The 27,908-nt window shown below is 40.8% G+C and overlaps 2 protein-coding genes across 2 annotated transcripts in view; one reads left to right on the top strand and one right to left on the bottom strand.

The window, feature by feature from the left end:
- EFCAB5 (EF-hand calcium binding domain 5) overlaps positions 1 to 9,213 on the bottom strand; it is a 113,024-nt gene extending 103,811 nt beyond the window's left edge. Inside the window, 3 exon segments of the mRNA XM_049789602.1 lie at positions 4,684 to 4,771; positions 8,326 to 8,385; positions 9,196 to 9,213. Coding sequence (XP_049645559.1) covers positions 4,684 to 4,771; positions 8,326 to 8,385; positions 9,196 to 9,213 — 166 coding nt within the window.
- Positions 9,214 to 22,219: 13,006 nt separating this feature from the next.
- The window catches only part of SSH2 (slingshot protein phosphatase 2), a 312,357-nt gene continuing 306,668 nt past the window's right edge, over positions 22,220 to 27,908 (top strand). The window contains exon 1 of the mRNA XM_049771246.1: positions 22,220 to 22,339. Coding sequence (XP_049627203.1) covers positions 22,277 to 22,339 — 63 coding nt within the window. The 5' untranslated portion in view covers positions 22,220 to 22,276. The remainder of the gene's footprint in view (positions 22,340 to 27,908) is intronic.

Raw genomic sequence — 27,908 nt, 5'->3', positions numbered from 1 at the left:
GGTAAGCCCTGGAATTCTTCTTTGGGGGGTGCGTTTGGGGCCACACCAGTGGTGCTTAGGGACTACTGGCTCTGTGCTCAAAAGTTATGCCTGGTAGGCTCAAGTGACCATATGGGATGCTGGGAATCAAACTGGGCCAGCTGTGTGCAAAGCAAATGCTCTACCCTCTGTGCTATTGCTCTGGCTGCTAGAATTATTTTGTTTTTTAATATTGTCAAATTATTTTCCTAAATGATATAGTTATTTAAACAAAGATTTCTTAAAATGGGAAGTAGACAAAGATAAAGAAATGAAGCATTCACATAGTTCCTTTAACCACAATTTTTTTTTTTTTTTGCTTTTTTGGGCGACACTAGTGATACTCAGGGGTCACTCCTGGCGATGCGCTCAGAAATCGCTCCTGGCTTGGGGAACTACATGGGATGCCAGGGGATCAAACCACGGTTCGTCCTACGTGCAAAGTAAATGTCCTATCGCTTTTACCACCGCCAAGGCCCCTCCTTTTTTGTTTGTTTGGTTTTTGTTTTTTGGGTTTTTTTTGGGGGGGGGTCACACCTGGTGGTACTCAAGAGTTATTCCTGGCTCTGCACTCAGAAGTCACTCCTGGCAGGTTTGGAGGACCATATGGGATGCCAGGATTCGAACCGGGAACTATCCTATGTTGACCACGTGCAAGGCAAATCCCTTACCATTGTGCTATCACTGGACCCTAAACACAATATTTTTGTTTGTTTGTTTTTTTGGTCACACCCGGCAGCACTCAGGGGTTACTCCTGGCTCCACGCTCAGAAATCACTCTTGGCAGGCTCGGGGGACCATATGGGATACCGGGATTTGAACCACTATCCTTCTGTATGCAAGGCAAATGCCTTACCTCCATACTGTCTCTCCGACCTCTAAACACAATATTTTCTATGCAAAGTGTGAGCACATTCTAGCTGCATACTACATGCAACATTTATAAAACGGTGACCTGATTTAATTTCGACAGTTATGAAGGAGAGATAAAGACTTCTTTTGATTTGTTGAATGCAACAGCTCTTCCTCCCACTTTTTACATGCACATTTAAAAAGGGAGATTCTGGTTCAGAGAGATAATACAGGGATTAAGGCACATACCTTCCTTGTGGCCAATCCCACTTGGCAACACCTGATCTCTCAAATATGCTAGGGACAGCTTTGGAGATAACAAGTCCTGCTGGGGTGAGTTGGGTAAGGTACTAAGCAGCACTGCATCTTTGGGACCTTGCACTGAACTGCCTACTTGTTTGATGAATCATCAAGAGGGACCATAGGAACCTGGGGATCCCCCTGAGCATCACTTTCATCCAAATTAAACAACTAAAAAGAGAGATTTAGAGTATTTTGCTTATTAATGTCTGATCACTGAATAAATGTGTTGCATTTAATACAACAAAAAAGAACTGCAATGTATTCAACATATGTTCTGGGATGAATAGATTTAAATAGACAAAACACTTTCCTCAACCATATTGTGAAAGCAATAAAACAAAAACTTAAAGTTCCAGGATAGGAAAAAGTATAAGCTCTTGATTATTAAGATATATATTTTGAGAAGCCAAATTATAGGGTAGAAAATTTGTCTGAATTTTTGCCAATGTACAGTTGGCCATAAACTGAAGCGATTAGCTAATGATATATACACAACAAATTACCAAACCGCAATTCTGTATGGTATGTATAAAATGGAAGAATTCCCTGATAAACCTGGCCCAATGGATAAGGTAAAAACAAAGTGTATGTATGGGAGAGGGTTGGGAGAGAGGAAGACATGAAATCATGATACTGGTGGGTGAGGGGCAGGTAGAAAGGGACTTGCCAAGAAACTTCAATTTTAGTGAAGTTGTTAAAATTGCACTAAATTTTCAACAAAGATAAAATTGCAAAGTTTATTTGCTTGTTTGTTTTGAAGCACATCTGTAGGTGGCTATGAAGCTACTCCCAACTCAGTGTTCAGTGCTCATTCTCTAAGTGCTGAGGCAATCTCCCTGGTCTAGAAAACTCATTTTTTATTTTATGTCTATTAGAATGTATATTAATAATAATAGTTTAGATAGTTATTAATTTATGAGTTTTAGGGCACACCTCATGGTTCTTAGGAAATGCTCCTAGCTCTGTACTCAGAGATGACTCTTAGTAGTGCTCAGAGGACCATATGCAGTGCCAGGGATCAAATCTGGATTGGCTGAGTGCAAATCAAGTATCTCAATCTTTGGGCTATCTCCCCTACATAATTGCTTTTGACTCGTTTGAAAAACAAAACAAAACAACAACAACAAAATTTCCACTCTTAAAAAATATCTAAAATATAGAATATTTTGATTTAAAAAACATGCCAATGGGGGCCAGAGAGATAGCATGAATGTAGGGTGTTTGCCTTGCATGCAGAAGGATGGTGGTTAGAATTCTGGCATCCCATATGGTCCCCTGAGCATGCCAGGAGCAATTTCTGATCATAGAGCCAGGAGTAACCCCTGAATGCTGCCAGGTGTGACCCAAAAACAAAAACAAAAACAAACATGCCAATGATTTTTAATATAATTTGTCCTAGGACAACCTAATACATGTTAAATACTAAATAGTTACAAAATTGATTTCAATTAAATTGTTATAATTTAACAAATTGTTGTTAGGTGCTATTTTAGAAAGTAGTTGAAGTTTAGAAGAACTACAGAGAAAGGATATTTTGCCAACTTATTTGTGCCTTTTTACCATATATATTTTAAACATGTATAATTATGTGAGATTTTGACTAAGGTTTAAGTAACACAACAGAATACTACACGACCATAAGAAAAGGTGAAGCCAGGCAATTTGCTGACACAGATCAATCTAGAGAGCATCATACTGTGTAAAATCATTCAGAGAGAGAAGGACAGAGTGATCTCATTCATATGCAGGATATAAAGAAGTATTGTAGGGAAATAACTAAAGGTAGATGGCAATCAAAACAAAGAGCAGGAAAAGTGGTCCTTACTTGAAAGCTTGCCAGTGTGTGTGTGGGGGTGTTAATAGGTCAAGAAAGGGACTAACTAATATGAGGCTGTAGAGATAGCACAGTGATATGACATTTGCCTTGCATGTGGCCAACCCAGGACAGATGGTAGTTCAATTCCCAGCATCCCATATGTTCCCCCAAGCCTACTAGGAGAGATTTCTGAGCACAGTGCCAGGAGTAACCCCTGAGCACGACCAGGTGTGACCAAAACAAAAGAAGAAAAAGAAAGAAAGGAAGGAAGGAAGGAAGGAAGGAAGGAAGGAAGGAAGGACGGAAGGAAGGAAGGAAGGAAGGAAGGAAGGGAGGGAGGGAGGGAGGGAGGCCGGGAGGGAGGGAGGGAGGGAGGGAGGGAGGGAGGAGAGGGAGGGAGGGAGGGAGGGAGGGAGGGAGGGAGAGAGGAAGGAAGGAAGGAAGGAAGGAAGGAAGGAAGGGAGGAAGGGAGGAAGGGAGGAAGGGAAAGAAAGAAAGAAAGAAAGAAGAAAGAAAGAAAGAAAGAAAGAAAGAAAGAAAGAAAGAAAGAAAGAAAGAAAGAAAGAAAGAAAGAAAGAAAGAAAGAGAGAAAGAGAGAGAGAGAAGAAAGAAAGAAAGAAAGAGAGAGAGAAAGAGAAGAGAGAGAAAGAGAGAGAGAGAGAGAAAGAGAGAGAAAGAGAGAGAAGAGAGAAAGAAAGAGAAAGAGAAAGAAAGAAAAGAAAGAAAGAAAAGAAGAAAGAAAGAAAGAAAAAGAAAGAAAGAAAGAAAGAAAGAAAGAAAAAGAAAGAAAGAAAGAAAGAAAGAAAGAAAGAAAGAAAGAAAGAAAGAGAGAGAAAGAAAGAAAGAGAAAGAAAGAAGAAAGAAAGAAGAAAGAAAGAAAGAAAGAAGAAAGAAAGAAAGAAAGAAAGGAAAGAAAGAAAGAAAGAAAAGAAAGAAAGAAAGAAAGAAAGAAAGAAAGAAAGAAAGAAAGAAAGAAAGAAAGAAAGAAAGAAAGAAAGAAAGAAGAAAGAAAGAAGAAAGAAAGAAGAAAGAAAGACAAAAATGACAATTATAGAGGAAAGGAAGGTTGGGGTAAGGGAAGGAAATTGGGTAGACTGGGAGAGGGAAGAGGGGACATATCTAATCTTATAAAAGATTATTCTCTTAAAATTTAGTGTTTATTAAGTTACAAGAGTTGAATTTTTAAAATGATGGCATTTTAATTGACACACCATGAAATACTGGCAAAGAAATTGGTGTTGAAATATTGTACACCAGCAATTTAATCATGAATAACTTTGTAACTTTATAATTCAAGGTGATTCCATTAGAAATATGAAATACAGGATTAGGAGAGAAGTCAAATAAGATGAATGTGTGTGGTCAAGTAGAGGCATGCCAAGATTGAACCTGGGCCTCCTGCATGCAAAGTCCTTTAAGCTATTTCTCCAAGCCCTTTCTTTGTGTCAGTTTTGTTAGCTAAAATTTCTCTCAGTATAAGTAATAATAATAGAAATGCTAATAAGTATTAAGAATATTGATCATTGAAGGGCTTATACTTTAAAATATTTCAAATCATATTTATAATATCCCTGCGATTGTAATTTAATCATTTAGCCATTTGGGGTTATATTTTTATAAAGCTAAATGCATTCAAATGGAAATTTAATAATAGTACTAAATTTTCTGTGTGGAGGAAAATACTTGTTTTCTACCTTGGGATAGGATTTCCTTGCTTTCCCTTTTATCCACATCGGTGATAACTGTATGTGAAGAATAATCGTGTGGACTGGCCTGTGAACTCTGAAAGGAGAAAAGAAACATCGACTTCAAAATTGTCTTTCCTCAAGGTTATGTGAACAAATGCAAATAAATGCATTGTAGGAGTAATTGAACATTCCTTATTAATTTTACTATGATTTAAGTCTGTGCATTAGGTGCAAAGTAGTAATCACAGTCATTTTCACAAGATCAAATTATTTGGCTCTACATTACAGATCCTAATTGCTAACAGTAATGTGCTAAGAATATCATTCTAGTATACATTAATACTTATATGATATAATACTTTTAAAAATCTATCTTGAAACTTCAGCTCAGCTTAGTGAAATAAGATCTCTGAAAACGCTATTGATTTCTCTTACTATTAGAATTATCTTCTGTGTTTATGGTTAAAAAAAAAAAGTTTTGGAGGCTGGAGTGATAGTTCAGTGAGTAGGGCGCTTGCCTTACATGTGACTGACATGGAATGGATTCCTAGCTACCCATATGGCCCTCTGAGTCCACCAGGAATTAGTCCTGAAAACAGGCAGGTGTGACCAAATTGTTAAATACATATTGTTATTTTAACTAGAGAAATTGAAGTTTCCCCTTTTTATTTAGAAACTGTGATTTACAAAGTTGTTTAAGTGAGGTTTCAGGCATATAATGTTCCCACATCTAATTCCTCTATCCTATGACCCCTTTCATTTACTATGACTCCAGGTTCTCTCCCAGTTTTCAACCAGCATACTTGAAATCTACGTGTGTGTGTGTGTGTGTGTGTGTGTGTGTGTGTGTGTGTGTGTGTGTGTGCATGTATGTGCTCAGTGCTTACTACTGACTATGCTCAGGGATCACTCTTGGCAGGGTTCAATGAAACATATGGGGTGCCTGGGATCAAACTCAGGTCAGTCACATGCAAGGCAGTGTCCTACTCACTGTACTATTGCTTTGAAAGCTACATTTAAATTTTTTTTTTTTTTAAGAAATAGGGGAACATTTTATTTTATTTTAGCCACACCTGGTGGTGCTCAAGGCTTACTCCCGGCTCTGTGTTCAGAAAGAAATAGCTCCTGGCAGGTTCAAGGGATCATATGGGATGCTGGAGACTGAACCTGGGTCCGACCCAGGTCAGCTGCATGCAAGGCAAATGCCCCACCGCTGTGCTATCATTCTAGCCTCAAAATTTTAATTATTCTAATGTGGTTTCAGTAGTGTTGGATCTGGTGTTGGAGGCTGGAGTGATGGTGCAGTAGGTAGGCACTTGCCTTACATATAACTGACATGGAATGAATCCCTAGCAGGTATATATATGCACATATATACATCTTGCCTCAACACTACAGATAAACCAAGGCCCTAAAGGTAAGGTTTTTAATAAATGGGAAATATTGATGTATATAATAATAATAATGTCAGTACTTTACCTTTAGGACTCACAATAGGCAACAAAATTAATTTATATACTATTTTAAATTAGCTCCCCTTTTCTATAAAATGCTATTTCTTATTGAATTTATGTTTATTTAAACATGTAGTCACATTCTCAGAATGTTATGAAGCTACCTCATCTTTAAAAAGTAATAGATTATTCCGGAGCGGTGGTGCAAGTGATAGGACATCTGCCTTGCTATGCACTAGTCTAGGATGGACCAAGGTTAGATCCCCAGGTGTCCCATATGGTCCCCCAAGCCAGAAGTGATTTCTGAGTTCATGGTCAGGAGTGGCCCCTGAGCATCACTGGGTGTGGCCTCAAAACAAACAAAAAAAGAAATAGATTTTTATAGATTGTCTTTTAAGATGCACAGTACTGAATTTTATTATTATTTTTCTTTTTTTGGTTTTGATTTTTGGGTCACACCTGGCAGCGCTCAGGGGTTACTCCTGGCTCTATGCTCAGAAATCGCTCCTGGCTGGCTCGGGGGACCAGATGGGATGCCAGGATTCAAACCATACATGCAAGCTAAATGCCCTACCTCCATATCTCTTTGGCCCCCACTTTTTATTCTTAATTTCTGAGGCAGAACATAGTGATTTGTTTTCTATGGTTCTGTTGATGAGAAATAAAAAGTGGGAGGAGCCCCTGTCAAGAAGCCATGAATATAAATTTAAAAGAAGGAAAAGAAAAACAAAACAGAACAAAAATTTTATATAAAATGGAAGGGGGAGACTGGTGTGGCAAGCTTTTTTTCCCTTTGGCCCAAGAGATACAGGATTTCTCCATCCTAGAAGCATACTGTCATGGGATCGACTACAGGTCCTGGCCATGTTTATTATCCAACCCCAAAGTCTATATTGCCAGAGAACGTTTTGCTCAGTTGTGGTTGTCAAAGTCAGTCATCTCTAATTAGAGATCTTGGTTTTTGCACAGGTCCGAGGACAAAGTCTTTATGGTTCCAGAAGTTCTGCTCGGTCACAGTTGTTGCAGTCAGTCTTCTGTATTTAGTGATCTTGGTTTTGGCACAATCGAAGGATGGAGTGTCTTCTGATTTTATCTCACTATTAGGTGTTAAGGTGGGGAGTTTTCTCATTTCTACCTTCATATCACTTGAGTCTTATTGGCTGTCCATTCCATGGTTTCTTTGAGTTCCATGAACATCCTCAACATTTCCTCTTTAAATTCCTTTTCAGAGGCTATATAGGTGACTGATACTAATTGGGTTTTCAGAACTACCACATTCACCCACTGGTGGAGTACTGCATTACTTTCTATTGTGATTCTTGTAGTGTGGTGGTGTTTATGTGTTGTGGTATGGCTCATTAACTAAAAGAAATATGGGGCAGCAGAGTTACTGCACTCTTCTTGGGCATACTTACCAATGGTGAAAACAGCTCTTCTGGGTCACAAAGAGGACCCCACTGCCAGTCTCTCCCTCACTTTTTTTTTTTATAATTACATTATTTAAACAGCATGGTTACACAATTGTTCATGGTTTAGTTTCAGTCATAGAATGTACAGTACCCTTCACAGTGCTCATTTTCTACCACCCATGTCCCAGTTTCCCTCTCACAGTCTGCTTCTGGGGCAGAAAGTTTAGTTCTCTGTCTCTCTGTCTCTGTCCCTCTCTCTCTCTACCTCCACTGTGGCTTGCACTATTGCTAACATAGGGATACCATTTTATCACTTTATCTCTTTTTAGCTCCCACCCTCACATTTTTTAATACCCACATTTTTCCTTTCTATTGATGGTCAGAGTAGGGCCCATGAATCAGTGCTCAGTAGGCCCAGGGACTCCTTGAAGCAGCCTGAAACAGCCTGAAAATGTTTATGGGACCATGTGGTGTAGAGGATAGAGATCTAAGTAAGGTTGCCACATGTAAGGCATGTACTTTTTCCCCAATACTAACTTTCTGGTCTAGGGTTATACTCTGCAGTGGTCAGGCATTATTCCTGTCTCTGAGCTCAGGAGCCATGCCTGGCAGTGCTCAGGGACCAATATAGAGTGCCAGGGATCAAACCCAAGTTGGCCACATGCAAGGGAAGAGCTAGATCCACAATACTATCACTCTGCTTTCCTAGTTTCTTTATTAATAAAAAATTAATTTGTTCAGTTTACTTTCCAAAATTAGCACTTAATTATTGATGATAACTCTACCTCAATGGTCTTTTCCATTTCAGTTGGAGCTTTCTTTCCACATTTGTCTTCTCCATCTTCCTGAAATGGAAAATTTATTAGTAAATGGTATCCAAAAGTGACTAAAGATGAAGCTAGCATCTTTTTTGCTACTATAGAATTGTTTATTATTTTAAAATACTTATTGTGGGTTAATATTATATTAAATAAAATCACATACAGAAGTTATTTTGGGATCGGAGAGATAGCATGGAGGTAAGGTGTTTGCCTTTCATGCAGAAGGATGGTGGTTCGAATCCCGGCATCTCATATGGTCCCCTGAGCCTGCCAGAGGCTATTTCTGAGCATAGAGCCAGGAGTAACCACTGATAGCTGCCAGGTGTGACCCAAAAAACAAAAACAAAAAAAAAAGGTTATTTTATATAAGGAATGTCAACCAGCTAGACCTAACTACATTGACCCTTTTCTTCCTGAACTTTTGTTAAAACTTGATACAAAATACTTCAACTACAAAGAGAAATAATCAAATTACAGAATCTCATATCTTCTCACTAATGGTAGAAAATCAATATTGAGCAGGTACCTGAGCAGGTTTGACTATCTCTTGAGATGCTGATTCACTCATCTGATCCAATAAAAGATATCACCAAAAGATAGAAAAAGATATTGGAAGACCAGTACTAATAACTAGAGAGAAACAACAAAAGCACTTTGAAAGAGAACAAAAATTTGAAAGAGAACAAACTTTCCTCCCACCCCCACTGCCTCTCATCATTCTACTGAATGGTAGTAAGTTCTCAACTGCTAATCTTTCAAACGGTATTTCCGTTATTTCTGTTAGTATGGATGAAAACTAGATTAGTGATAGACTTGGGGAGACAGAAAACTTACTACATTAATCATCAACATTTTGGCATGATTAATATGGTGAGTTTTAGTGAATTACTGGCAAGAGTAAGGCTACTTAATTTTGTCAAACATTATCATACTCATTAAATTTCATAAAGCAAGCTGACATGAGTGAAATTTTGTGGTCAATTTATTAAAAATAGGCAATATCACTAAACAAACATCATTTGAAGTGGGTATTCTAAGAGGAATTTGATTTCTCTGCTTTATCTATTCAAATTAAAGAGTTAAGTAATGGCCCTATCACTTCTTCATTACAAATGATAATAGTTAAGATCAGAGATGATTAACATCACTGGAATGCAAAAAATTACTCAAGAACTTGTGTGTATATTTAGACTAGATCTATGCAAAAAGTAAATTTTATATACATGGCTTTTGCTTGTTAGGAAAGTTAGTGTCAAGGGACTCTTTAGTTTGAAAGGCACTTTATAACATCTTGGAGTCTTCACTTTCCTTTTTGTCAACATAGCAAACACATGTTCAAAGTGAATAAACCAAAAAACTATTGCCTCTGGAACAACAGATTTACATCTTTAAAAAATTACTGTTCCACCAACTACTTTATTTTTTGTCTTTTAAGGTTGTTTACTCTTTTACAATAAATGTTTTATTTAAGTAGTTAAAATTTATGGTATCAATATACAAAAATTCTACACCCACCAGCACCAATGTGCTCACAGCTATCACCACTGTTCCAAAGTCACCTTTATCATCAAAAGAAGTTGTTTTTGCTTTCCTAGTCTTTCAAAATGTTTTTTTAAGTATCTTCTACTAGTAAGATTCTGGGATGAACACAAAATAAAAAGTTTTTCAGGCTTCAAAGGCACAGCTAGAGTATTCATTTTTACAAAGTCAATCTTAGTTGGAGGTTCAGTTTTTTTTTTTTTTGTTTTGTTTTTTGTTTTTTGATATGTGCTTTGTGTTTTGGAGCTAGAAAAATATTCATTTCTTTAATTTCCAAGTGTTTGATTTTTTTATCCATCCCCCAATTTGTGATTGATTTCCACTTCAAATCATGCTGGTCTAAGAGGATAGTTGATACAGATTCTGTATTCTTTATTTTATGGAAATATGTTTTATAAGCCACACGGATGTCTATCTTGGAAAATGTCCTCTAAGCACTGGAGAAGAATATGTACTCAACTTTTGAGGGATGAAGGGATCTAGATATATCTGGCAGGCAATCTCTTCCCTTTTTCCCTCAAGACCAGGGTTTCCTTGTGGAGTTTTTTTCTTTTTAAATAATTCCTTGTTGAGTTTTTGATAGTTAATCTATCCGGCAGAAGTAGAAAAAAGTTAAAGTTCCCCACTACTGTTGTCAATATCTTCCTTCATGTCTGTTAGCAGTTGTCTTAGGTATTTTGATGGTTCATCATTAGGTGCATATCTGTTTAAGAGTTTGAATTGTTCTTGGGTCAGAATAGTACAGCAGGTAAGGCGCTTGCCTGACACAGACAAAAATAAGAGTTTAAGTAGTTCTTAATGCAATGATCTCCTTTCTTTTTTCTTTCTAGCTTTCTTCTTTCCTTTCTCTTTCATTCTTTCTTTTCTTTCTTCTCTCTTTCCCCTCTCTTTTCTTTCTTCTCTTTCCCCTCTCTCCCTTCTCTTTCCCCTCTCTCCCTCTCTTCTCTCTCCCCTCTCCTCTTTTTCCCTCCCTCTCTCTCTCCCTCCCTCCCTGCTACCCTCCCCCTCTCCCCCACTCCCCGCCCCCCACCTATATGGAGTGCCAGGAATCAAGCCTGGGTCAGTGTGTGCACTTTACCCGCTGTATTATCTTTCACACCCCTGTATTGATTCTTTCATCATTAAGAAAAGACCATCCTGGGGTCGGAGCAGTGGCACAAACGATAAGGCGTCTGCCTTGCCCAAGCTAGCCTAGGATGGACCGCGATTCCATTCCCTAGTGTCCCATATGGTCCCCCAACTAGGAGCGATTTCTGAGTGCATAGCCAGAAGTAACACCTGAGAGTCACTGGGTGTGGCCCAAAAACTAAAATAAATAAATAAATAAATAAATAAATAAATAAATAAAGTAATGCCATTAACTTCACATGAATGCTCCTTAAGTATGAGGACTAGATTCTCCTGATATATTTATGATTTACTCAGTTCACTTAGCAAAAACTGGTATCAAGTATCAAGTGTGGAAAAAGCACATATGTAAATATAAGCATATAAGTCTTTAATTTTTCAAAATCTCATAAATTAGAAAACAATTATTATAAAGATAAATATAAACAGATAAATATTAACAAGGTATACAAGCAAATGCAAAATTATCTGTTCTTTATAGAACAATTATACAAAACATGAAAGAGTAATGGAATACTTAATACTTTTCTTCAGTGGTGAATATGTGTAGCAACATTATCCACCTAAAATAATATTATAAATTATAAAGATTAAACAATTTTTAAAAGAACTTTTGAGCTGTTCTTCCAAATATTATTAGTCTTCCAAAAATATTAGTCCTTTAGCTATTAGATCACATAGTCAGAAACTGATTTCTGTGATTTGGTTAAGTCTATGTTTAAAAAATAAAATAATACCTATCTGAAATCATTTTTTAGTTGACTCACAATAACCAGGAGACCTTGAGGGGTCACTCTCAGCAATACTTAGCCAACCAGGACAAATACTTCAATGTTAAGGACCAAGGATGCAATCCTACTCTGATCTTGCAGTTCTGGTAACACCCAGGGCCATCTCAATGGTGCCTGAGTGCCTCCCAGACCACACCTGACAATGCGAGGGGCTCTGTATTACTGGGGATTGAAAAGGCATTCTATGCATCCAAAGCATGCACTCCTGCCCCTGTTATCTCCCTGGACCTTGGAACCATGGAAATTTATAGATATGTTTTGGGATCACACCAAACAGTATTCAAGGATTACTGTCAGCTTAATTCTCAAATTCACTGCTATCTGTGCTTGGGGAAACCTGTGATGTCAGGGATAGATCTGCATACAAAGCATGCTCTACAGCTCTTTGAGATATCTCCTTGCATTATAAATAAAGTTTTAATAGAAGACAACTGCATTTATTCATTTCCTATTTTCTTTCCATTTTTGTTGTTGTTGTTGTTTTTTGGGTCACACCCAGCAGTGCTCAGGGGTTACTTCTGCTCTACACTCAGAAATCGCTCCTGGCAGGCTCTGGGGACCATATGGGATGCCAGAATTCGAACCACTGTCCTTCTGCATGCAAGGCAAATGCTCTACCTCCATGCTATTTCTCCTGCCCCTCATTTCCTATTTTCTATGGTTGCTTACGTATTTCAAGAGGAAGTTAAATGTATCATGTGGATGAATTTCTAAAATATTATCTATCTTGTTCTTTCTTTTGGGGGGTGAAGAGGTCTGGTTTTTGGGCCACACCAGGCAGTGCTCAGGGGTTACTCCTGGCTGTGCACTCAGAAATCACTCCTAGCAGGCTTGGGGGACCATATGGGATGAAATCCAACCCAGATCCATCTGGGTTCTGGGTTGACCATATGCAAGGCAAATGCCCTACCACTATGCTAGCTCTCCAATCCCTATCTTGTTCTTTTTAGAAAAAGTTTGCCAACTTCTGAGTTTTCTTTTTTACCCTTTCAGGTATCTAAATAACAATTTTATATCTAATTTTAAAGCTCTTTCTTTTTTGACCTCACCTCTGACTTACTCTTGATTCTGCTCAGGGATTACTCCTAACAGTACTCTGTGACCTTATGTAGTACCAGGGATCAAACCCAGGTCAGAACCTTACCTGTTGCACTATCCTTCTAGCCCCTAATTTTAAGATTTTTAACATGCAATTCTCTCTATTTGAATTGGGCTTACATTGGGACAGAAGACTTGAGGACATCACAAGAAATCATTATTCTGATTGTTATAGCAGGAAGAAGTAGAAAAATTAAAAAAAAACCATAAGAGGCTTGCACTTTAAGCCCATCTTCTCCCTTGAACATATATCTCACTTGCCTGTCTCTATTTTTGTTTGTTGGATTGTTTTATTTTGGGGGGGGCACATTCATTTGTGTTCAGGGATTACTCTTGGTTCTGCACTCAGCAATCATTCCTGGCAGTGCTCATGGGCTCCAGAGAATCAAATTGGGTTGACCTCATGCAAGGCAAGACAAGTGCCCTGGCCCCAGTGTCTTTCTTCACTTTCCTGTTTCCAGTGAAGCCTGTGTTCTCTTTTGAACACACATTTCCCTTTCTTCTCACATTTTTCTAAGGAGTTTTGTTTAATAAAAACTACTTGCTTTGTGGCTAAATGATTTTGGTGGTTCTTGGAATAAATAGGAGGCCAGCCTTTTAAAATGTTGATCATCTACATATAATATTTAAAAATTCCTATTTTCTGACCAAAGTTATGACTATAGTCACCATAGTGACAAGTTTTGATCTCTTGATCAGTTTCCAGACCTAAGTTTTTTAATTAAAAGACTTCCATAAGGATTCTGAAACACTACCATTTGTATACAAAAATTCCTTATCCTGTAAGTCTTCACAAACTGCACTTATTTCTTGAAATGACTATGTGCTAAGGAATAAGAAGTATCCAGATCCCTTAGGGATTTATAAACAATGGAACTAAATTGAAGTTAATTCCTGGGGAGCTAAAATACCACTGCAGTTCACCAGTTCATAGTGGAGGCTATGGTAAACAGATGAGAGAGATAGAGTACCCTTTATTTTGTTTTGATTTTTGGTGTTTTTGTTTCATTTATTATTTGGTCATAACAGGCAGTACTTAGGAATTCTCCCAGCTTGTTGTTCAGAAGTCTTGGCAGAACTCAATCTTGGACCTCCTGTATGTGCTCTAGTCCATTGAACCAGAAAGTTCATTTGATTCATTTTCATTTCAAATCATTTGAGTTCATTTGACTCATTTTAAATATTAGTGAACTGAATAGGTCCATAGAATCACTGTGGGTTTCATCAATTTCTAGGTGTTTAATTAGAACAGATACCTATCTGGTAATTGTATCTAACATATTGGCTTTCTGGTTGTGGAATAAGAACCATTCTAGCATAGTCAAAATGGAGTCCTAGGAACTTTCTTTCTCCACATATAAATATAATAGGGAAGGGCTGGATAGGACAGCAGGTAGTATGTGGCTGACCCGGGTTTGATCTGTAGCATCCCATATGGTTCTGAGTATGCCAGGAATAGATTTCTGAGCACAGAGCCAGGAGTAACCCATGAGCACAACTTGTGTGGCCCCCAAACCAAAAATAAAATAAATATAATAAAGGAGGAAGCAAAACTGTTGCTTTTTGGAGATGGCAGGTGGAAATATTGCAGAGATTAATGACACCAATAAAAAGTTAAAAGGGAGGCCAGAGAGGTGGCGCTAGAGGTCAGGTGTCTGCCTTGCAAGCGCTAGCCAAGGAAGAACTTCGGTTCCATCCCCCAGAGTCCCATATGGTTCCCCCCCCCCCAAGCCAGGAGCAATTTCTGAGTGCTTAGCCAGGAGTAACCCCTGAGCATCAAACGGGTGTGGCCCAAAAAAAAAACAAAAAACAAACAAAAAAAAAGTTAAAAGGAAGCAGGGGCAATGAAATGTACATTAAGCCAATTTAACTTGTTTGTGAAGAAAGAAGTGAGAATGACTGTGGATTACTACGAATTTAGTCAGGAATACCACCAAATGCAGTTGTTCTTCCATATATATTGTTTTTACTAAAGCAAATTAGCACAGCAATTGGTATCTGGAATAGGAATATAGCTGTTGAGCTGAGAAATGCTATTTCTCCATAATTGCGAGGAATATCAGAAGCAAATTACTTTTACCTGGCAAGGTAACTTCACAGCCTTGCCTCAGGGTTAAATCAATTTTCACACTCCCTCCACAGAGACATTAAACATCTTGATATTTCAGTCATCATTGAATTGACCCAGTGCATTAATAATATTATGCTGATCGGACCTGGAAAGGAAGAAATAGTACAATTTTTTTCTAAATAAAAAAGTTTATGGGGGAGGCTGGAGAAATATCACAGTGGGTAGGGCATTTGCCTTGCACAAAACCAATCTGGATTTGATCCCTAGAATACCATATGGTCCCCTGAGGGAAGAACTAGGTATAACCCCCTAGCCAGGAATAGTCCCTGAGGGAAGAACCCCAAGCACTGCCAGGTGTGACCTAAAAACAAACGAACAACAACAACAACAACAACAAAAAAGGCTTATTAGAAAGTAGAAGGGAAAGGAAGAGAAACTTCCCAGCCACGGGAAACAGTATAGAAATTAACTATACTACTTTAGGAAGATCTTTAACTACCTTCAAAATATATGTACAAATCAGAATCTGAATTCTTTTTTTTTTTTATTTCAACCTCTGTATCATTCAGTTTCCAGTTATGAAATAAATAAGACAGCTTCAAAATTCTTTTCCTTTTTGAGAGAGGAGAGTGGGGTGTTGGGTCATCCTTGCAGGGGCAGGGATTGAAACCCTGTCCTTTTTCTCCAGTCCCAAATCACACATGGCATTCTTCTTTTGTATGAAAAAAGGGACTGTCTGAAAACACATTTCTTTGCCTTGTCAGCTGGCTATGTTAAGCTCTGCTAAAAAGACCCTAAGGTTAAAAGAAATACAAGAGATTTGTTTCTTCCTGTCTATTCCATGACAGCTTCCAACTTCATGCCTTTTGATTTCCGTGCACTTCAATCCCAGCAATGCTTCTTTTCCCTGGTAGCAGCAAGCCCTTTCTACAGCAAAAATTACATTTGTAGTTCTTCTATAGGTCTTGAGTTTTCCTGGACTCAAAAGACATTAACACTAGCAAGCAAAAGCTCCCTCCTTAAATGGCTTGGGTCCTTGAGTTCTATGCAGTTTCTGTGCGTAGCTCAGAAGTGCCAGAATTAACTGATTATAGTGCCTTTACTTCAAAGATCCAAGTTTTAGCTTTGTGGATTTTTTATTTTTTTTGGTTTTGGTTTTTGTTTTTGGGCCACACCTGGTGCCGCTCAGGGGTTAATCCTAGCTATGCGCTCAGAAATCGCTCCTGGCTTGGGAGACCATATGGGGCTACGGGGATCGAACCCGAGTCCGTCCTGGATCAGCCGCTTTCAAGCCAAAATGCCCTACCGCTGCGCTATCACTCTGACCCCTTTTTGGAGTCATTTCGAAGATTTTTTTTCCTTTTCTGCAGCTCCCCTTCACCACCATCCCAGGCATAGAGTTGTTGCCTCTGTCATTCTTAAATTTCTTGTTAGCTTTTAATCAGCCATATGTGAAACTTTTTAATTAACAATTCTTGATTAACTGATGTGGTTTTGATTTTTAATATGAATACTGGCTATTAAAGTTAAAAAGCATTGCTGATAAAGCAAAATTACAACCAGACAACATAATCTAATCATGCTGATCACTTGCACCTATTTTATATTCATCTATATTGTTATATTTTTATATTACTTTGTGGCTATGACCCATCATTCAAATATAAAGGACTGAATTACTAAAGACAGAAAGCATGATTTATTCTTCTCCCTCTTTAAACAAGATTAGCTATATAAATGGTAGTCTTTTGAATAAAATACTTCATTTGGTGTGTGATGAGTGAGTTACAGGTGTTACCCATTCAACCCTAGGAATGGCATGGAAGGACTGGGAGAATGGTGCCTCTGGGTAATTTACCCCTTAGAAGTTTTATCTAAAGAATTCTTTATTTTTTCCCTTTAAATTTATTTAGTTGAAGAGCAGAGATTTTACAGTTATTAGTAGTTATTAATAGTTGAATTTTTTGATATTGCAACAATTCCACCATAGGGTCAGTTTATCAGTGTTCCCATATCCATCATCCCCCATCACCCACCTCTCACCCTGATCAAAAAGATTCTTAGAAGAATCTCAATAAGAATCAGAGTCTAATGATCTATCCATGGGCCCCAAAGTTAGAGAGCACACTGAAGAACTTACATTGTTTTTTTTTTTTTATTTATTTGTTTTGTTTTTTGGGGGTTACACCCGGCAGTGCTCAGGAGTTACTCCTGGCTCTACGCTCAGAAATCGCTCCTGGCAGGCTCAGGGGACCTTAAGGAATGCTGGAATTCGAACCACCTTCCTTCTGCATGAAGGCAAATGCCTTACCTCCATGCTATCTCTCTGGGCCCAAGAACTTACATTGTTAAAGCAAGTATCTTAAAAAAAAAAAAAAAAAGGCAAAGCCATTATTCTGTCAATAAGGCAGCACTTTCAAAAGCTAGTTGTCATATGTATTGTTGCTGATCATAAACACTGAACCTTGGAGCTTGCAGGAGCCCAAGGAGCTTAGGAGTTGAGGGTATGGTTAGGAAAGGCAGGAGGTCTACTGAATGTGCCTTATGGACTCAGCTCCCAATCTTTCTCTTTTTGTATATTGAATTTTTTCTTTAGTTTATAGCTATGTCTTTTTACATATGTCCAGGCTAGCTGCAGATTACTCCAGTAGTATAGTTATATTTTGCAAATTAGTTTCATTATTTTGCAATATAAATTTGATATGGAAAATTTTGTGGATTCTAAATTTAATGTTTATATAAGATATATCCACCTTAATAATTATTAGTGTGATGAGAGAGCTATTGAAGTCTAACACAATTTTTGTACTTGTAAAGTTTGAATTGTTACGAAAATAATGTTAAATGAGCACCTACTTAAATGACTGTTTCATCAAAATGGCTACCAAGGATTTGAAGTGATCATTGTTAAACTGTCTTGTTCAATAATTGCATGCAGTCATTTTAAACATAAAGCCCTACAAATTTTGCGCTTCCAGAAATAATTTCATATTTTAATGAATTTTAAGGAGGCTTTATTTGTAAGCTTATACAAATTCAATACTGAATTATCACCCTGTTTTTCTCACAACTGTAACTTTAATCAAACATTTTCATCTAGTTTGATAGCATTGCCAATGAATTCCCTTTAATTTATCCCAGTGTGCTGTATAAATATCATTTTTCTAAATAACATTACATGAAAAGGGTTGAGGTCCATTTTAACCTTTATATTAGAATTCTCTTTAATATTTGTTTTGTTTTGGGGCAGTGTATGGGAACTGTAATTCAGGGATCAAACCCAGGGTTCCTGTATCTATGCACTCCAGCCCTCTGAGCCATATCCCAAATTCCATGTTTGTGTGAGTGACAGAGTGGAGATGCCTGCCTCAATTGGCACTTGCTGTCTTTCTCATAGCTATTTGGTTGGGGCTTCACCAGACTGCTCAACAGTACTTACTTCCTGTTCCTCACCCCACCCTCTGGGGTTTCTGCTGCTTGAACCTCTCTCCTATTACTTCAAAGCTAGGAAACACACCTGCTTACACAGATGGCCTTGATGGTTATGATCTCCTCGCTCCAGTACCCAGCTACAGTTTCTCACCCAGGGTCATAAGCTTAGCATTGCTCAGAAAGCAGGTATTTGAGGAAACTGACACTAGACCTCACTGGATTGGTATAAGTCTTAGCAGACTACACCTACATTTGGTCTTTATCCTAATTAACTTATTAGGAAAATTCTAAAAACCTTCTAGTAGAGCTATATACCCCTCCCCTTAGATCACGAAGCAAAAGAAACAAAACAAGTATGAGACAGGGTAGAATGAAGGCAATAAGAGCTGAAAATGGGGCAGAGAGCAGAGATTTCAAATGCTCACATGTGATCTAGCACAGTTCACGAAGTGCCTATATCGGGATCTACCACCGAAATCTAGTGGCCAATATTCTGTGTTTCTAAATACTTTGTACACAAACAAACTAGAACTATAACTTTATGTATTTCTTGGGACCTAGCAGAGAATGAAATCACAATAGTTAACACTAAATTCTATTATCATAATTTGATACATTTCTTCCTGGTTAATAGGCTTTGAGCCCAGATACATTTTTAAAAAGTTTTGGGGCCCACCCAGGTGATGCTCAAGGTTTACTCCTGGCTATGCGATCAGTCAGATCACGTCTGGTGCAGCTTGGGGGACCATATGCAGGGCTAGGCAATGAACCTTGGTTGGCTGTGTGCAAGGAAATTGTCCTACTCACTGTACTTTAGCTCCAGCCCCTACGATATTTTAATTTTGCTCTTAATATAGTGTCTTATATATAATAAACTAATTTATTTTTTAGTTTTTGGGCCATACCCGGCGGTACTCGGGGTTACCCCTGGCTCTGTGTTCAGAAATCACTCCTGGCAGTCTCGGGGGACCTTATGGGATTCTGGGGAATGAACCCAGGTCGGCCACGTGCAAGGCAAAAATGTCCTACCCACTGTGCTATGGCTCTGGCCCTGAAACTATTTTTCAATGAATAAATTCAATGAGCATAAACCAATAACTGCCAATACTTGGCTTCCTTAAAAAGTTACTACCAGGGAGGAGATATTTCCTCTATAATTTAACCTTCTCATATAAACTTAATGTGTTACGGTATAATCTGTTTTGACCGGATTCTATCATCATATGTATGCTGAAAGAAATGTTCTGTACTAATCGACAGATGAGACATCCTGACTACTATTCTGCCTACTGTCAAAAAGTCATGAATCATGCCTCTCTTTTGTTCTCTTTATATTTGATACTATTTTCTGTACATGGGATACATTCAGTAAAAGCTCACTACATTTTGGAACCATTGAGAACAGTAAAATTATAATTAGACACAGGGCTTTAAAGTTTATACTGTTCTTTTCCATACATTGTCACTTGATCACAGAAATCCTATAAGAACAAAGATTATAAAGCTTAAAGTTTTAAAGAGTTGGAATTAGGGGGCCGAGAGATAATACAGAGCGTTGGGCACTTGCCTTACATGTGGATGACCTATGTTCCATCACCAGGTCCCCCAAACCTTGCCAGGAGTAGTAATCCCTGAGCACAGAGCCAAAACCCTGAGCAACGCTGTATGCGGCTCCAACAGCCCTCCCGAGAAAAGAATAAAAAAGTTGGAACTAGAAGTCAAATTTTCTGACTCCCACTGCAAGTTCAGTGAATTCAGTCATCTCCAAAAATAAATTTAAGATGATGCTGTTTCAATATAATAAAAACTGTCCTCCCTGAATGAAAAGTTTTAATGAAACCAACATCTATACTAAGTAACCAACTGATTTGAATAATGCTTTTTTTCTCGAAAGAGGCTTTAATTGAATTTATTTTCCTCAAGTAATACTTGGCTTTATAAACCTTTCGTTCATTCATTCCACTTTGGCTAGTTCTTGGTTATGCATAATTTCCCTGTTGGGCTCCTTCAGCAATGTTTCAAAGTTCTTCCCAACTTTTCTTCTCTTTTCCTGTTTACGACAACAACTCTGTAGAAAAAAAATACAAAAATTGTTCAATCTGGGCATCACCGCACATCTTTGTTTCATTTTGTCCCGCAGGCACATTTCATCACCACCAGGGGGCAAACGCAAGGCCTTTTCCAGCAAGGCTTCTCTGCCATCCCTTCCCAACGAGGCTGTACACACAGGGACCCTCAGTTGTCTGCTTTTTGATGGAACCTCCCAGCTAATTATTTCAACCGCAGGGCCCCAGGGAGAGAACAAAGGCTCGGCAGAGAGGGCTTTGGTGGCACTTTCACCAGACAGCAGTCAGAACGCTCCTGACAGCCCTGTTTGCTTCCAAGTATGAAGAGCCGAGGGTTGCAGAGAGAGAGAGAGAGAGAGTGAGGGTGGGTTTCCTGAAGCCTTGCACACAGACCCCTGCGTGTGCAATCGCGTCCCACGGCTTTGCTGTGACCCGTCCGCTGGCAGGGCCAGAATAGCCATTGGCGGTGGAAGAGAATACATTGAACCACCCGCTTTCTAGTAGGGGTCAATAGTCAAAAGGCGTTTTTTGCTCGTTTTCCCGTTTTCATCGGTACGTTTCCATCACAAACTGGCCATTCAATTTGCAGGGTTATCTGAAGAAGAAGAAGAAGGAGAAGGAGAAGGAGAAGGAGGAGGAGGAGGAGGAGGAGGAGGAGGAGGAGGAGGAGGAGGAGGAGGAGAAGGAGAAGGAGAAGAAGGAAGAAGAAGAAGAAGAAGAAGAAGAAGAAGAAGAAGAAGAAGAAGAAGAAGAAGAAGAAGAAGAAGAAGAAGAAGAAGAAGAAGAAGAAATATTTGCTAAATAAAATAAAAAAAAATCTTGCATGAAAAGAAAGGCAGCAATCTAAGAGTCGAAGCAGCAGCAGCTGTGATTAAAGGACGGGGAGAAGGTCTTGGAATCTGGACGCGATCTGGAGTCCAGTCTAGCACGCCCGAGGGGGAACCCCAAATCTGGCCCCTCTTCCCCTCTAGGGCCCGGTGCGTGGAGGGGTTCGGATGCTTCGAAGCTTTATGGACCAGGAAGGAAGGAAGCCTTAGCCCCGAAGGAGCATTCTAAGCCGAGACAGGAAAAAAATTAAATAAAAAATCCGCCCTGCTGCACCCCCCAAAAAAACCAGGCCTGAGGGGAGGGGTGGGGAGAGTCGATTTATTTCCCGGTTGCACCGCGGGGGGCTTTTAGGTCGGGGCGCCCACTGGGCCTGGGCCTGAGCAGGAGAGGGGGTGAAGTTGGCGCCCCATGTCCTCAAACGGTGGGCCCTCAGTGCCCGGGGTATGTGTGTGTGTGTGTCTCTCACTCGCCTCCTTCCTCCCCTCCCTCTGTCCCTCCCGCCACGCGAGCGCCCCAACGCTTCGGAGCGGCGGCGGCGGCGGCAGGAAGCAGCCGAGGGGGCGGCGGCTGAGCCGAGCGAACACGCCCGCTTCCGGCAGCTCAAGGGTTACGGCCGGCGGCGGCGCGCGGAGCGAGGGGAGGCGGTTGCTGACAGGTGGCGCCTGCGCACTGCGAGCGCTCATTGTGCCCGCAGCTGCCGAACGGCCGAGCCCGCCCGCCCGCCCGCCTGCTGCCCGCCTGCCCGCCTGCCGCCCGGGCGCTCGGCGCTTCAGCCGGCCACAGCCCGGCGTGTGGTGCGGCCGTTCCCGCGGCCTCCTCCTCCTCCTCCTCTTCCTCCTCCCGTCCCCCTCTCCCCCCTCGCCCCGGCTCCGTCGCTCGCCCGCCCGCCCCCCACCCGCCCCTCCCTCGAGGCGAGAATGCCCTGCCCGGAACAACCCAGCCGCAGCCGCAGCTCCTCCTAGATGGCTCTGGTCACGGTCCAGCGCTCGCCGACCCCCAGCACCACCTCCAGCCCCTGCGCCTCGGTGAGTCCGGCCCGCCCGCCCCGGCGGTCCTCGGCTCGCTTCTGTCACTGCGGCTCCCACAGCGCTGTCGCCTCAGCGGGTCCCGCCGAGACACACTGCGCACGCGCGCAGCACGGCGCTCTGCACAGCACAGCACAGCACAGCACAGCACAGCACCGCGCCGCTTCCCAGGCCTGGGCGCTCGGCTGGCCCGGGGGACGGACACACACACACACACACACACACACACACACGCAGGCGGGCACACACCACACGCAGCACACCCTGGAACCTGGGCGCTCGGCTGGCCCGGGACACACACACACACACACACACACACACACACACACACACACACACACACTAGAACCTGGGCACTTGACTTGCACACACACACACACCGGTTTGCCTGGGAGACACACACACAGGCACCCAGGAACACACACACACACCACACACACACAGTGGAACTCACAGACAAACACACACTCTGCAACCTGGGCACTTGGATTGCACACACACACACACTGGAACCTGGACACCTGATTTGCGCACACACACACACACACACACACACACACACACCCTGGACTTGGCTTGCACACACACACACACAACCACACACACCACACCACACCACACCACACCACACCACACCACATCCCCGCCGTCGTCCAGACGAGCTCCAGGAACTGCAGGGAAGGTTTCTCTTTTGGCTCCCATCGCACCGGGCACCCAGCTCTCACACACTCACTCACTCACTCACTCGCCCTGCTGTGGCATGCCTGCCTGCCTGCCTGCCTGCCTGCCTCTGGCTTGAGCACTTCCTTTCGGGGATGAGTCATTCTGCTTGTCCACCCTGCCCCCCTCTTTTTTCCTTTCCCCTCGGTTGGCTCTGCTGCCAGGTAGCACTCGGGGTTCTCACACTGCCCCTGGCCCACACCCTAGTCCGTTGGACCCGTTCAGTCCCGCCATCCTGCGCACCCATCATCCATCTAGCTATCTGCCTTTTGGCGGAGGGTGGTGATGGTGGTGGTGGTGGGGGAGCCTGTCTCAATAGGCACTTGCTGCCTTTCTCGGATTCTCTTGGATTCTGGCTTCACTGAGCTGCTCCACGGTAGTTACTTCGTGCCCCCCCCCCCCACTGCACTCCCCATTCCTGGTCTCCCCCAGTGGTGGTCATGGTCTCTGCTGCTTAGACCTCTTAACCTCTCCCCAACGACGTCTCAAAGCATCTGGCGCTACCTTGATGGCCAGCGCCAATTCATTTCCATCTTATGGTCGTTCCTGCTTTTACACTCATTGCTCGTGATTGATCTGATTGTTGGGGTCGTGTTTATCTGGCTCGTTACTCGCAAATGCCAATGCCAGTGAAGCATGTTTCCAATAAGGAAAATACCCAGGAGCCAGCCTAATCCTCTTGCTGGAGCCTCCTTTTTTTTTTTTTTTTTAACCTTCCCTTTTCTCCCCACGCCCACTCCTTTACACTCTATTCTTTTAGGCTTTTATTTCTGAAAATATTTATTTATGATATATATTACATCTAGCCACAGTGGGGGCGAACTGGGATCTTTAAAAGGAAGCCGATGTCTTGGAGGAAAAGAGAATGAAAAATATGAGCAATTGAAAAATGAAAACCTTCTCGAACTTCTGACATCATTGTCATTTTAAAAGCGGTGTTAGGGGATTCAATGAACATTGTAACACTTTCTACTATAGAAAGAAATGGGGTTCCTTTGATTAATGTATGTTATTCGAGGAGCAAGCTTTGCTCTTTTGAGAATATGCTGATTTTGTGATTTCAACAGAGGCTCCTGAATTTCAAAATGATGCGAGGCACAGTTATGGTTTCCGTTTTTTTCCCCCTTGGGTATTATTCTTTTTGTGTTCTGTGTGAACAAATTGACGACTGTATTATCCTAATTCTAGAAGTGGTTATACTACAGAGGTTAACTTGCATTATGCTACTCTAGAGAGGAACTAGAACCCTTGGGCAAAAGTTCAGGGAGGTGGCTTTTTAAGTGTGAGGAGGAAATGTGGGGCAATACAATGGGGGGTGTCTTGCAAAATAACGAGAGCTCACTGCTGAAAGTATTCATGTAAAGAGTGGAGAAGCCTTTACCTAGGAAGTAGGATAAGTAATTTCTGCAACAGTGAGGGGCTCTAAGGTTCTTGCAAACTATTTTTGGGATGGGGAGCAAGACTGAGGAGAACCTTCAAAGCAGAGCTGAAGGGGCCCTTCTCTTGGGTTCCCTATGTGTATGACTACTGAATACAAGGGCCTAAGAATGCAGTACTTTTAGGGCCCTGCGGTGCCAGGTTCTGCCAGGGCGCTCTGGTGGTGCTAGGGCGCCTCCAGAATTGCATCCAGCCTTGCTCAAAAGGCCCTGTAGTGTTAGGGATGGGACCTCCAGGGCTATACCTATGGATGCTGGGGATGTGTAGGAGTGGGTGGGAGCTGGACATCCTATGCTGCATTGCTTGTGTCCTTCTAGACACTCTTTCAAAAATATTAAGCTTCTGTAATTTGAGATTATTACTCTTCAAGGTATTTGAAGCATTTTAAGGGCTAGGACAAATAATAGAGATATAAATTTAGTAAATACTTTATTTATTTGGATGGGAGGGTGTCTCCCAAATTTTGCTTAGAAGGCCCAAGGCCCCATACAGCAACTCTTGGCCTACGAGGCCTGCAGTTTTGTGCAAGAGCTTGAGGATGCAGTGCTGCTCAGGCACTGCAGTGCAGGGAATTACTTGGCCACCCCAGAGTGGTGGGGGGTCATGTGGTGCCAAGCTCCAACCCAGGTAGGCTACATAGACTGTTCTGTGTCTGTAGACTGTCCAGTCTCTTAATACATCACTTTTATATGCTAGCTTTGGGATAGTCATAACAAAACATCATACCACTGTAATGCATTCTACTGGTAAACTCTTTGAGGAGAGTGTTACTAGGCCTGATATTTTTCTTTTTTCTTTTTTAATTAAGTTGTATTATTTTTTTCTTTATTTAAACACCAAGATTACAAACATGACTGTATTGGGCTCAGTCACTAAAAGAACACCCCCTTCACCAGTGCAACATTCACACTACCAATGCCGCCCTTCACCCTCCTCCCCACACCCCTGCCTGTATTTGAAACAGGCATTCTACATCTCTCATTCATTAACATTGTCATGGTAGTTGTTAGTGTATTATTTCTCTAATGAGAAAACACCCAAAGGTTTGTAGATAAACCAAAAAACCAGCACTGTTGTAACATTTCCCTTGGGCACTGTTGAAAACAGTTTATGCCAGAGGTTCCTACTCTTATTAGTTCTGCCACCCCTTTTCAGGAAAAAAACCCAAAACACTCCACCTCCTACATTCTTTAAGTAATCTATATTTAAATGAACAGCAAACTTTAAGTGAACTGAGTCCCCCATCCCAGCCCCTAATTTTAACAGAGATCACTACTAGCTTCCTGCATTAGTTCCATTGGGGAGGGGCATATCACCCACTTTAGGAAACACTGGCTTGTGCTATAATAATATTTGTATATAAAATTATCACATTGACAGTAAATTTATTTCACTTGATATGACTTAATTACTTAAACTTAGTTGTTTTAAAGTTGTGAGATGTTAGTCACTTTTTTTTTTTTTTGGTTTTTGGGCCACACCTGTGACGCTCAGGGGTTTACTCTGGCATGCCTCAGAAATTGCTTGTGGCTTGGGAGATCTTATAGGACGCCAGGGGATTGAACTGTGGTTTATCCTAGGTTAGTGCGTGCAAAGCAAACGCCTTACTGCTTCTTGCGCCACTGCTCCGGCCCCAGTAGTCAATTTTGACATAAGTGTTATGTGGTAACCTTAGGGTAAGCTGAAGGGTAGCTCTATTTCTATTTGTATGTAGTAAACTTGTTATTTCTTGTATATTTGGCATAGGTGTCAAGGAATGCTGGAATTTGGATATGCATTTGTGTATAGGTGTGAGAGGGAGAGAAATTCATTTGACTAATGAACCAGCTTTCTTTCTTTCTTTCTTTCTTTTTTCTTTTTCTTTCTTCTTTCTTCTTTTTCTTTCTTTCTTTCTTTCTTCTCTTCTTCCTTTCTTTCTTCTTTCTTTCTTCTTTCTTTCTTTCTTTCTTTCTTTCTTTCTTTCTTTCTCTTCTTCTTTCTTCTTTCTTTCTTTCTTTTTTTTTTCTCTTTCTTTCTTTCTTTCTTTCTTCTTTTCTTTCTTTCTTTCTTTCTTTCTTTTTCTTTCTTTCTTTCTTTCTTTCTTTCTTCTTTCCTTTTCTTTCTTTCTTTCTTTCTTTCTTTCTTTCTTTCTCTTCTTTTTCTTCTTCTTTTCTTTCTTTCTTTTTTCTTTCTTTTCTTTCTTTCTTTCTTTTTCTTTCTTCTTTTCCCTCCCTCCCCCTCCCTCCTCCCTCCCTCCCTTTCTTCCTTCCTTCCTTCCTCCTTCCTTCCTTCCTTCCTTCCTTCCTTCCTTCCTTCCTTCCTTCCTTCCTTCCTTCCTTCCTTCCTTCCTTCCTTCCTTCAATTTGGGGCCACACTCGTGGGCTCAGGACCGAGTCCTGGCTCAGGGGTCACTTTTGTGATGATTAGAACTGAGGATTGAAATTGGGATTAGTCCTAGGTAAGGCAAACACCTTACATTCAATACTATCTCTTCAGCCTTCTTTTATATTTAAATCATCTATTTCATTTCATCTGAAGCTGTATTTAGTCGTTTGTTTTTTGTTTTGGGGTCACAATTGATGATGCTCATGGTTATTCTGGCTCTGCCTTCAGGGATCACTCTTGACAGGCTCGGGGGGGGGGGCGGGCATGTGGAGTGCTAGGGATTGTTGCCCTACCAACTTTACTATTTCTGAACCAAGCTATTTCCTTGTCTTGTTCAGTGCATGAACTGCATATATTTGTGTTGCATCTCTTGTTGCAAGAATAGGTAGAATTGAATTGAGAATAAAAGATAAACAGGAAAGGAAAATTTTTGTGAAGATGGAAATGTAAAGTTTAAAAATGAAGTATTTTGGGGTTGGAGCGATGGCACAGCGGTAGGGCATTTGACTTGCACGTGGCTGACCCAGGAAGACCTCGATTAGATCCCCCTAGCATCCCATATGGTCCCGCAGGAGCCAGGAGTGATTTCTAAGCGCATAGTCAGGAGTAATCCCTGAGTGTCACCGGGGCTGGCCCCACCTCTCCTCATAAAAGTAAAATTAAGTATTTTAAGCATTTGGAAAAGGGAGCAAAACATGTGTCAACTCTTCAGTATTCTTTTATTAGAGATTAAACAAATCCATTGTCATCTTCTTAATGTGAATTACTGTTATAGATAAGACATTGACCTTGTCTATCAAGATCTTATAAGTTTGGGAGGAATTAAACAAGACTAGAGGAAGAACAGACAAGTGGTGAGAGGGGAGACAGGGAGTATGAGGTGAATGAAATCACACATAAACAGTTTGTAAGGGAATGAATTTAGACAGTTTGTATTGTCTGAATTTAGATTCATATGAATTCATAAAATGCAATAGTAGTAATAACAGTACTTCTTGGTTCTTAGCCTATCCCAAGCATCATGCTGAGTTTGATGTGAATTAATTCA

Source organism: Suncus etruscus, chromosome 1 (assembly GCF_024139225.1).
Source record: "Suncus etruscus isolate mSunEtr1 chromosome 1, mSunEtr1.pri.cur, whole genome shotgun sequence".
Lineage (NCBI taxonomy): Eukaryota > Metazoa > Chordata > Mammalia > Eulipotyphla > Soricidae > Suncus > Suncus etruscus.
This window is presented reverse-complemented; position numbering and strand designations above follow the sequence as displayed.